Source organism: Copidosoma floridanum, unplaced genomic scaffold (assembly GCF_036245765.1).
Source record: "Copidosoma floridanum isolate Cflo_tuat_1 unplaced genomic scaffold, Cflo_Japanese_pri ptg000020l, whole genome shotgun sequence".
NCBI classification, from domain to species: Eukaryota; Metazoa; Arthropoda; class Insecta; order Hymenoptera; family Encyrtidae; genus Copidosoma; species Copidosoma floridanum.
This window is the reverse complement of record NW_028321897.1, coordinates 25,245,076-25,257,369: the sequence shown is the minus strand read 5'-3', so window position 1 is coordinate 25,257,369 and position 12,294 is coordinate 25,245,076. Positions and strand designations below refer to the sequence as shown.

General features: G+C 31.2%; 1 protein-coding gene across 6 annotated transcripts in view; it reads left to right on the top strand.

Annotated features, from left to right (window-relative positions):
- Wdr33 (WD repeat domain 33) overlaps nt 1-11,322 on the top strand; it is a 312,953-nt gene extending 301,631 nt beyond the window's left edge. For all 6 annotated transcript variants that reach the window (XM_089593911.1, XM_089593910.1, XM_089593909.1 and 3 more), the window contains exon 9: nt 9,784-11,322. In XM_089593911.1, the coding sequence (XP_089450037.1) occupies nt 9,784-11,090 (1,307 nt within the window). In that variant the 3' untranslated portion in view covers nt 11,091-11,322. The remainder of the gene's footprint in view (nt 1-9,783) is intronic.
- Nucleotides 11,323-12,294: the final 972 nt, after the last annotated feature.

Here is a 12,294-nt window from a genome sequence, read left to right as displayed (position 1 = left end):
CATTGATCTATTGCCTTCATTATTTTGATTTTTACCATTTTTAGCTAAGCCCTCTATGTATTACCTACATACGTGTATGTATATATATATATATATATATATATATATATGTATACACAAACTTATTTTTATTTATTCTCCTCTGCTTTTCGAAAAGAGGATAAGTTAACTTTATTCATACAAATAATAACTAGTGATTATATTCTGTACCTAATTTATGATTATACATGTATTGATTTTAATTTTACGTATATTTATTTGTAAGTGGAGAGTTTCTGCACTGAGGTTTTTTTTCATTCATAATAATTTTAAATAATGAATATAAGTTTCATTTATTTATATGTACGACGCGTGACGTGTGATCACAAAGTAAGGTGACTTTTTGAATTGCGCGCGCTCTTTACACTCTAAGTTAAAAATTTTTTTTTATTATGTTGGTACACTAGTCACGATCATATGTTCATAGTTTTGACTATATAGCATGTGTTGTTCTTATGTGAGAAACTGAAAGGTCAGACTCGTGTTTGCGTACTCGGCGATTTCTTTTTGTTGAAAAAAATGGAGCAAAGAGTTTGTATTAATTTTTGTGTAAAAAATGGTATTAAGTGCTTAAAATCTCTTGAAATGTTGACAGTGGCCTATGGTGAGTCAACTATGAGCAAAAAAAAAGTTAATAAGTGGTATAAGTTATTCCAAGAGGTACGAGAAATTGTTAATGATGAACCTCGCTCTGGGCGACCCAGCACGTCAAACACCGACAAAAATGTTAAGAAAGTGAAAGAAATGGTGCTAAAAGATCGTCGAATCACGATTAGAGAAATAGCTGATGATCTTGACATATCGTTTGGCTCATGCCAATTAATTTTGACGGATGTTTTGGGTACGAGACGTGTATCTGCGAACACCGTGATAATGCACCTGTGCACAAATCGTTATTAGTCAGTAGTTTTTTGGCCAAAAATAGTACTTCCATCATGCCTCAGCCACGATATTCACCAGACTTCGCTCCCAGCGACTTTTTCCTCTTCCCAAAATTGAAAAAGCCCATGGAAGGACGAAGATTTGCCACGATTGAGGAGATTAAGGCTACATCGCTGGAGGAGCTCAAAGCAATACCCAAAATAGCATTTCAGAAGTGTTTTGACGACTGGAAAAAGCGTTGGCACAAGTGCATTGTATCTGAGAGGGATTATTATGAAGGGGATAACATAGTTTTAGATGAATAAATAAATGTTTTTTTTATAAAAATGAAAAGTCACCTTACTTTTTGATCACACCTCGTATTTTTATGACATGACACTTATGTACATATAAATTCAAGTAATCTTATTAAAAGACAAAAATAACAAAAAATCGCCGTGTTGCGGCAGCTTATTTTTATAAGTCACCTCACAAATCTTTATTAAATTACGAAGAGACAAATCGCTTTGATGTTATCTTGAATTTCATTCACAATACATCTTATTCAAAGAATTTGCCTACTGCCCATTCAACTCTTCGACTCATACGTATCATCAAATAACTTCTAAAAAAACGAGTCTAGATATATATTTTATATGTGAATATTACATTTTCTCACCGTGGGCACAAAGTGCAACTATCTCTTTTGCGCTCTCGAGCCACACTTTGCGCCCTGTAACCGCCTTAAATCCACAGACCGAAAAGTTTTTGAAGCGCTCTAGGCCCAAAAGAGTAAACTGGATGCAAAGTGTGTCTGTAAGCACAAAATTACATTTTGCGCCCTGCCCTTGGTAAGAAGAACAATGTATGTGACTCGGGCACATGTATACAACAACTGCACTTATACATCAGAAATTATATTTTAAGATATTTTTGCCATACATATTTAAAGTATTTGTATCGAAATTCAATTTTATTCGAAAAGTGTATGTAACTATTATTTAAGAGTAACTCAAATAGTACAGGTTCAACCGTCACTTGAGTAGTGAATCAGACTTTGTATCTTTAAGTTCTTAAACACTCACGTATTCATCATTTTACAGTAACCAGTTTATGAAAAAAATTTCGGTTAAATAAAGTTTTAAATATCAGAAATGAATATTATCTGGACAAAATATGTGAATTATACATATACATTAGAAGTGGTATTCTATATGAAATGAAAGGTGTTTGTTAAAGTATTTCTAGTATTTAATGCTAGTCTTGGGATAAAAAATTTACTACATTTTTACTCCTATAATTGTATAAGTTTCAATTTCTGCATTTTAATTTGATTGCTTTGATGAAATTGTATAAATCTTGATGAGTTAATATGAAACTATTGATTAAACAGTTGCTGAAAAAATATGAGAGTACAGCAATGCACATATTTAAAAGTAACTAACAAACCGTATTGACTATTAAATAACAATTTTATTGTGTCATTAAAGATATAAAAGGTAGAAAATGTTACATTCAACCTTGTTTACGAATAGTTCAAATTCGCATTTTTTTTCATTTAGATTGATAGATTTTCATTGTGACTAAAATTTGCAATGGAATTTCTGACGACTTTTTGTTTATTAAACTTGACCATGTTCCTACATCGAAATTATCATTTATAAGCAATATATCTTATTTGATTATGTTATCGTCATGAAGTAGTCAAGGAAGGGCTTCCTGTAAAAGTATGTATATCCGTGCATAAGCCTCTGCGGTGTTGGTTTAATTTGCACAGCTTAATTTTGTACTTAATTTTAATTGTTCATACTTTTCTGTTGGTTTCTGAGAAAGCTGACGTAGTTTGACGAAACGTCAAATCGTCTATAATAAAAGAATGTGCTTTCTTTTTTATTAAGTTGTAGTCGTTTATTTGTATTACTTCTTGCATCACCAAAATACTATTATCTTTATGTCTGTTAGAACCTCAGTAGTCATAACAATTGTTTTTAATAATTATTTAAATAAACATAATACTTAGATGAAATTATAAAATCATAAATCATTACCTAGTATGAAGTTCATCTATTTTTCTCCTACGCAGTGTGGAAAAATAGATAAAAAAATTTCTTACTTTAAAATACATTTAATAAAACTTTCACCAACAAATAAATATATTTACTGCATAATGTTACATTCTAAATATAACGTACTTGAATAAAAAGCTAACTTTAAGATTACCTCTGTTACATCCAAATTTCTAAGTGAAGGGCCAAAATCGTAGATTTGTTGAACAAACAAATAAATTTAATTTTTGTTTGTCAGAAACCAGCCGTTGGCCTTATTTGCTGTTCCTTACAGTATAATTTTCTTGTAAATCATTGACTTAGCGTTATGGTGTTAGTTTTCACCAAATAATAGTGTTAGTAAGTCGTACACCAAGCTGGCATTAACCTACTATTCAAATTTATATTTTATGTAATGCAGTGATAGCGTATTTTATCCGTCTTTTTATCACACCTTAATAAAAGTCTTTGTCATACGTGAATTGATTATTTTTTCTTGGTATTTGATTTATTCATCAAAGCTAAAATTTTGTTTTCATCAATTGGAGTTTTGTCAGTTATTTTACCTTTCCTAGATATTCTCAATGTTTCTACATTTTTATTTTCTATTGCTTTGTCTAAACTTGCTAAACGTAAGTAATAATCTTGTGGCAATATCCTATCTCTTTTCTGTTTTTTTAACAACCGAACAGAATACTGATTTATTTTTTAGTAGAATTACGTTTTAAGTCAGCTGTAATAAATGTTTTAATGTTGTTATTTGTGTGTGTTAAACATTCTCGTGTACTTAATATTTTGAGGTGATCTATATCTATCCCTATCAAAGGTCTAATCATAGAGCTTTCTTTACGAGTGGGTTGGTCATCGCGTGCAGCATTACATTGCTGTTCTAACATTTCGAATGAAGCTGTACGATGAGTAGACGGTGTCAAGTTACTCTGCTTCAGGGCGTTATGCTGTTTTATGAATGTGCCTCGCTGCGTAGCACTTGTACAAAAAGGTGTATTGGATATACTACCATGCATTTGTTTTTTCTCTCTAGCTTTTTTACTACCTTCTTGTTCAATAGTAAAAACATTAGGTTCTTTCCATACAGTATTGACATTATCTTCTACTACCATAGATGCAGCTTTGAAGCATCTTATAGGTGATTTTGATTTTATTGGAAAGAAAGCTTTTTTCTTCTATAGAATCTTCAGAGTCATCGAAATAGTCGAGTGAAACATGAGATGAAGTCTTTAAATTCTGAAAATTTGCTTCGGTTGACTCAGGTTCACTATTTCCTGTTGTTTGTATTGTGTTAATTAGTTCTGGTGGTATTTGATGATCCGAATATAAAGATGGGTCAGCAGGATTTGTATTTTGCCAACTATTAGTTGGAGGATACTCTTTATTATTATTTTCATCGTGTCTGCTTTCCAAAGAATTTTTATGCATTGATCTGTGAGCAGTGGATTGCAGCTTCCGATTTTGTTTTATTTTAGCAACCATTTTATCTTCTGATGTACTTGATTAGCCAGTGTCAAGTTTAGATCCTATTGATTTTTGAGGTACAGTTTCAATTTATTTATTTGTTGAAGTTCCGGCAGTTGATGGTTGTGCTGATAAGATAAATAAGTCTTCTAAATCAATGGCTCTAGTAATAGCTTTTTGTTGTGACTCATCTGTTATGGTTGAAATAGATAATAAATCAAGTTAAGTGTTCAAGATGCTTGGAACCATAAATTTATATCTTTGTGGTATCAGTACTTCCTGGTTTTCTTCATCTTTCGATGTATCTAGAATTTCTGTGTCGTCAGAGTCTGAAGTGGTTGTGGATCTGCCAGGGGGAGGTGAACTTCGTTTTTGTTGGGCTCGGCGCTTAAGTAACCTTTAAACTATTGATGGTTCAGTGAGATCTTCTTGCCCTCCTTTTATTTCTAGTGATAAATTGAGAGAATAATTTTTAGAGCCCTTTTTCCTGCCTCTCGTTACCTGCTTTGTTTTAGTGGTAAATTAAAGCTTATTCAGGCTTTGATTGTGTATACCACTATCTCTATTAGTACATTCAATATAAATTTTTGTTTGTCAGAGGACTTTTATAATAAGCTTTAAAGGTGGCATACAAGACTGTGATGTCTTATAATTATAATTACAAGACTCGCTATCAGAGCTTGAGCTGTTAAAATGACTATTGCTTCTGTAACTGCTAGATATTGAAATTTTTCTAACTCTCTTACACTTCCTCTTAGAATCTATGTTATCCTACGCTGTATGAATTTCATCAAAATCTGTGGGATTATGTGATAAAGCATCAACATTAAAGTTCAAACGTCTGGGTTTGTACTTATTGGTGTAATTGTATAAGTTTTCGCTCGTATAACGAAGTTTAAAAATGTGTTGCGGCGGCTATTACTGCTAAACACTCTTGTTCTAAAGCACTAAGAGCTAAAGTGGATGCGTCGGTAGTTAAAATAAATGGTTTGTCGAAATCGAACAATATGGTTAAAAGTTCTGCCATTTTAGCATGATTTTTATTTAATCGTCTATATCATCGTGTAAGTCCTAAGAATTCTTGAATTTTTGTACAATTTCTTGATATTAAAAAATTTTGAACTATTTTAAGTTTTTTGGGATCAGGTTTCACTCTATATCCATCTATGTTATGTCTTAAATATGTCACTTCAGGAGTCAGAAATTTACATTTATCTAGCGGTATTTTTGTTTAAGTATCTGTGAGTCTATTTTGTAATTTTTAAAAAATTATTTCTTGTTTGACTAAAGTTTTGGCACGTACTATAAAATCATTTAAATAGTTCCGTGCCTTGTAATCTTGATAATACGGAATCCATGGGTATTTAAAATGTAGCTGGTGCATTGCATAATTTAATTGGCATACTTGTATACTCGTTACATCCATATAGAGTTCTGAAAGCTTTTTTGTAGCAATCTTCTAAAGATACTTCCATTTGATAAAATCTGTTAGCCAGATCAATCAAACATCAGTGGTTTTAGCGTTTAATTTTTCGTAATCTATAACGAGACGATGTCGCTCATAGATACAGGTCCCGTTAGGTCCTGATTTTTTGAGGACAATTCACAGCGGACTATTGTAGGAGCTTAAAGAGTAGCTAATGATTCCTTTTTGTAATAGTTTATCGATCTGATCTCCAACTTCCTTGTGTAGAGCAGAAGAATATCTATATTGTGAAGTAAAAACAGATTTATCGTCAGTTGTCGGTGTATTATGCTAGTCATTCGATGTATGTAGGACAACATTGCCTCTGATATAAAATAGATGTTGATACTCGTCTATTGCATGGCACAGTTAATTGTAACTTGTCGTATCGTGATAATATTAGCATAGTTTTTCTGTGATATATTTGATTCTTTCTTCTGCTGTGGTGTTAGGATCATCATCACTCAAATCTGAATCGAGAAAGTTTTCTGAGTCATTTAAATTAAAAGATGCAAGATTGGGAGAAGAAATTTTGATTTTTACTAGCTTTTTTCTAGTGTTTACCACCATAACAATACAGTGATCTTTATCGTATGTTACCACTGCCTTCAAATAAATATACCAGGAGTAGTTTTTATCAAGCGCAGGTATGCCTGTCTATGGCTGTTAGTTTGCATTATAGGAATTTATATTGTAATCCTCATTCTAGCGTGTATTTTGTACACACAGTTTTAACCAAAAGTAACTCCTGTAGAGTATATATAATAAGAAGTTGGCTGAGATTCCCAGTCTTCCTTATTAATGCCAACATCGTCTATAATTTCGTAAAAATTTTTTTGTTTTCTGATAGTTTCTGTCGTTGTATCAAGCAATTCTAATATACGCTCTCTGTTCGTAGTTGTTGCAATTTTTCTCATAAATACAATAGGACTTATAAATTTTCTTTTCAGTGTCAAGGCTCCCATGTTATAACAATAGTCTGGCTCGTTTTTTAGCTAGAAATTAATTTCCTAATATTCCTGTCTCCTTGACCAGTGCGTCTTGTCATCAAACGTGAAAAAATCGATTCTTATCTGACAACATCCTTGTAGCTACGTCAGCTACCTTAGTAATGTCTTTAAGTATATGATTCATTATAAAGAAATTTTGAAAATAGAAAATAAAACAGTAGTAATAAAAATATGAAAATTTTAATTCAGTTAATATGTACTTTAAGTACAACAAAAGGCTTAGTTTCCCATGGAATGCCAATGTTTTACGTCTAAACTTCTTAGTAAAAGGTGAGATTCATAGATTGGTTCTACAAACAAACAAATTTAATTTTTGCTTATCAGCAACCAGCCGTTGGCCACAAGGCCTTCTTTGCTCTTACTTACAGTATACGTGTATTTTAAGTCGTTGAATCGGTGATATGGTGTTAGGTTACACTAAATGGTATGTATAGAGTGGTGTTAGTGAGTCGTACACTAAGCTGGCATTGATCTACTGTTCGAATTTATATCTTATATAATGCAGTAGTAGCGTATTTCATTTGTCTCTTTATCTTACGTCTTTGTAAAGGTTTTTGTCATACGTTACCTGATTATTTTTGTTTGGTATTTAATTTATATATCGAAGCTAAAATTATGTTTCTTTCAATAAGAATCTTGAATCTTGAAATATTTGAGTTAAGAATATGAATTCAATCTACAACCTAGTTTTATGTTTTATCTAATGATTTAATAAATTTGGTTAAGCCGGCAGTTATCGCTTTTTACAATAATTTAAATTATAAAGTTGCAGATTTACATTTGCAGTGTTTCAACAATTCAGATTTTTTTCTCAACTTAGCTTACTTCTATGATCCTTAGTTAGCCTCTTCTTGTGCGCACGCAGTCGCAAGATCTTCCAAGGTTAATCACAACGATGATTCTAATTCTACACAAGAGTACTTCAGGCGATAATGATAATTAGGTCGCTGCTTTCAACCTTGGAACTCAAGTAAACGGTCCTTTCTATATTGTTCCTCGTTTATTAATTTCTTAGGCTAGTCTACATTTACCTTGAAATGCACGCTTCTATCAAGCAGCTTAACACCAAATAAGGTTGTACATTCGGTTAAAACACGCAACAGAACTCATTTTTTAATCCTTATAGTTACTTTAGATTAAAGGATTTGGGGGATATAAGGACTCGTGCATTTAAGGAGGACACGTCAGGTTGAAGGTCCGAGTGACTAATGACCGCGTAACCTAATTACTCTCGATTGGCACGAGCACAGCCGTTGTGCAATAATCATACAGTAAATGATGGTTAAAACTGCTGAACTCTCGAATTTTACATCATCAACACGTTGCATTAAATGTGTTGATTGTTCACATTCTTGGATGTTATAGTGCGAAAACAAAACCTACTGCCCGGCTGACCTCTGGTGCGACAACAAGGCAGCGGAACTAAGTTAAAAAATAAGTGGAAGTGGGAAATTAAGACATTATGACAGAAATTCATGAACATCATGTCAAGGAGTGTGTCACTTTAGGCTGAGTAAATGGAAAGTGGCTGAATACTAGAGAACAAACGGCAGGCATTCTTACAAAATCCTTGCCTATCAAGCTCCACGAAAAATTCAGAAATCATATTTTTCATCAAGTCTGTAACCAAAATAAATGATTAATATGACATACTTTGTTTTAGACAAGAAGTAAGGTGTTCGCAGGATGACTGTGACACTTGGCCTGTTGTAAGTCGTTTGTATACTTTGAAAAATCTGTTGTAGCCAAGTCAGTCGTATATAGTTTGTGAAGTCGTATAAGTAAAGTTAGTTTAAAATAAAAGACTTTTGTCAATCGAATTTCTAAAGTCGTCTTCTCATTTTTCTTCAACCCAATAACCCTTCACTACGTTTAGTACGTTCTACTATTTTTTTCTTAGCACTGACATTAATTTACGAAATAAAACTATTTGCTGGTTTATTTTCTAGGCTGGTTTATTTATATTCTATGCTACGCAACAGTTCATCACATAATTTACAGGATACAAACTTTCTTCCACTGTTTCGTTATTTTTCATATACTTCTTATCTGCTATAAAATGCGGTGCATAAGTTTTATTTACATTTTGTCGGGGCTTTTATAGGAAAACTAATTTTCCACTAAAGCTTTTGTTTCCTGTTTCTTTCTTTTTTTTGCCACTAGGAAAAAAAAATGAAAAGGAAAATCTTATTACTTATTGAGCTCCATTCGCGGTGTTGAGTCACAAGAAGTGCCCACCTGATGGTTAGAAGCTGAAATATATCTACTACTAAGTATGTAGTTCAAACTGTAGACGTGCAAATATAATTAAAACATTAATTAGGTATTTCATAAATAAGTTTATTGGATTTATCTCTTGGACTAAATACTTAGTAGTAGAATTAGTTCTGCTTTCAACCATCAGGGTGGTGCTACTTTTCGCTTAACACCGCAAATTAAACTGCCTATATGTATGTATGTATTTTTTTCTTTTTTTTAAATAAACTAAAATATGCTATATTTTTTACATTATTTAAAGCCCTCTATAAAAGAGTTATATAAATAAAATAAGAACATTATTGTAAAATATTTATGATAAAATTCTACGTTGTAAGCTCTTAAAAATTTTTAAGAAGCTTTATTAAAAAAATGGTAAATAGTTGTGACTGGAACTAATATTTTAAAGTTCAAATTTTTACATTATTGTTGCTATAAGGATCTATAATTAATTTTAGTGGTAATATTTTTGAGCAAAGTAGAAATAGATAACAATATTTAAAAAAAATAATTTTTTTACGCAGTTGACTGAAAATGGCTTGTACATGAATATGTGGAAATCAGTGGTGTAGTGTATCTTGTTTTACAGAAAATAAAATTTTTTCTTTATTCTAATATTTATATGTTTTTTCAGCGGGTTCGAAGTTAGCTGAAGCTATATCGAAAGGAGCTGAAGCGATAAATAGTTTGGTTCTATCTGGAGAAATTGAAGAATTAAGAGATATCATTTGCTTAAAGCAAGAACAAGAAGATTGTGAAGATTACTTGCAAGATAAAGGTGAAATTGACTATTCAAAAATTCCTGAAATAGACCTACCAGCTCCCTTAGCTAGTTCAAAATTTTCACAAAATCCAGAGCTTCTAAAAGTGCTTAACCGTGGTGGAAAACACAACTCTGAACACTTAGTTGGTTGGAGTGATGGATTAAACGATTCAATAGCTAAAACTTATCAACCTGCTTCAAGTGGTATGTTTCTAGATAATCATCAACAATGTGATAAGGAGATAAGATTTTTTAATAACAAAATAGAATCTACTTCAGTGAAAAATACCTTCAATTACTTGAAAAATATTGATAATGAAGAGAAAAATATAAGTTTTGATGATAATATTTTGACAAGAAGGACTGACTTGCAAGAAAACATTGGTTCTAGAAACATCTTTGAAAAGTCTGACATTGAACAGATACAACATGAATACATGAATTGTGGTAATGCTAAAGATAAATCCTCAGAAAAACAATCACAGTGGCTAGAACAGTGTGTCATAAAAAAAACAGAAAACACTGTATCTCGAACAATTTGTGATGCCAATAGAGATGGAGACGAAAATATTTTGAATGATACTCATTTGACAAATATATCTAACCATCACAATATGCAAAATATTAACCCAAATATGCCTATGCGAAGTTCATCTTTTAAAACAAATATACCTGAAAATTTCCAAGCAACCACTAATTTTGGGTTGGATGTTCCAAAAAGTCAAGTCTCTCCGCACCGCAACATGCAGCTTTCATTTCAGTCGAATATACCACCACCGCAAATGTCTTCTTTCAGTTCTTCCAACTTTAGACCCTTATCTAATAATTTTCACTCTAACGTACACTTTAGACAAACAGGGACACTTTTAAATCAGAGTGGCTTTCATTTTTCAGGACCATCACCAAGCTTTAGACCACCAAATGATAACTTTGATAGGAACAATTTTGGTGGATCAAATTTTCAAACTCAATCTCCTAGTCAACATAATACGGGAAATAGCAATGACTACAATTCTAACAATAATAATCACGGTCCTTTCTCATCCAAAATGGGCCACAACCACTGCAATTCAATATGCCGACCACCAAATGATAATAATCGAACACATTCTCACAATCGTGGTCGAGGAATGGATAATGATTCAGCAAAAATAGATCGAAGTCAAGATGATTATTAATTTTTCTAAATGTATAAAAATGGTTTTTAAATAGAATTACGTTACTCTTTTTATTCTTATTTTATTGACACATTGATTTCTACGATTTCAATGTTTTTAAGAAACACATTCACAGACATAGCAACCTATATTAAGTATGTACGAATATTTATAAAATAACACGTATTCCTCACTATAATGTAGTAAAGGTTTGCAAATAAAAAATTGTAGCTAATGCATTTTTTAAATTTGATTTTTAAAATGATTGAATAGTTTGAGATGTCATCATTGAACTGAAATACATATTTCACTGCAAAAAAATTTGCTCACTTTTGAGTTATTCATTAACAAGACTCAAATTTTTCGAACATTATTAAATTTACGACACTTAGTGGGATGGAAACGATTTTTTGTCTCAAAGTCGTAAAACTCGAGATAATTGTATGGTAGGCCAATACAACTTTTTGGAGCTTGTAGGTAACCTAATAAAGAATATAGAAAAATTATATACAACTTTATTCAAACTTTTCTAACCTTAAAAAATAAGTAGAATGGAAGATTTTTAACCCATACTTGAATATTTCTCCACATACTTTTCTAATTTGAAGAACTAAACTCCAAAAACAGTTGCAAGTCACATCTTTCACGTTTATATTTTTTTACCTTTATAAACAGGTATCTTTCAAAATAAATAACCTCAACGTTGGTAAAAATCTTTATTAATCAATAAAACTGATATTTTTAGGTTTTCAAAATTAAAAAAAAAATATTCAAAAGTAAGATGATTTAAATTTCAACATAAAATTTAATGAGTTATCCTTTCACGTATCATAATAAAAGGTATTTTAAATGATGTTGATCTGTGATTAAGATGTTTATGAAATTGGAGAGTCATTTTTTTCTTTAAAAAGTTAAACATAAATCCATGAAAAATTTTTTGATATCTAATCCATACAAACAGAATATTATGAAATCAAACGAATGTTTAAATAGGTTTGTTTAATTTTACAATTTATTTTAGCTAAAAACTGATTTAAATTATAAATAATACTTTATTTGTAATACAAGTGTTATGAATAATTCACCGTAACTAAATGCCATTTGATAACTTTTTAAAAATTATTGAAGCAGAAAAAAATCTAATTAAAGAACGTTAAACCTACTATTTTTTAGTACAGATTTTACACAGTTTTAAAATAATTTAATGTAAAGAAGTAAATAATAA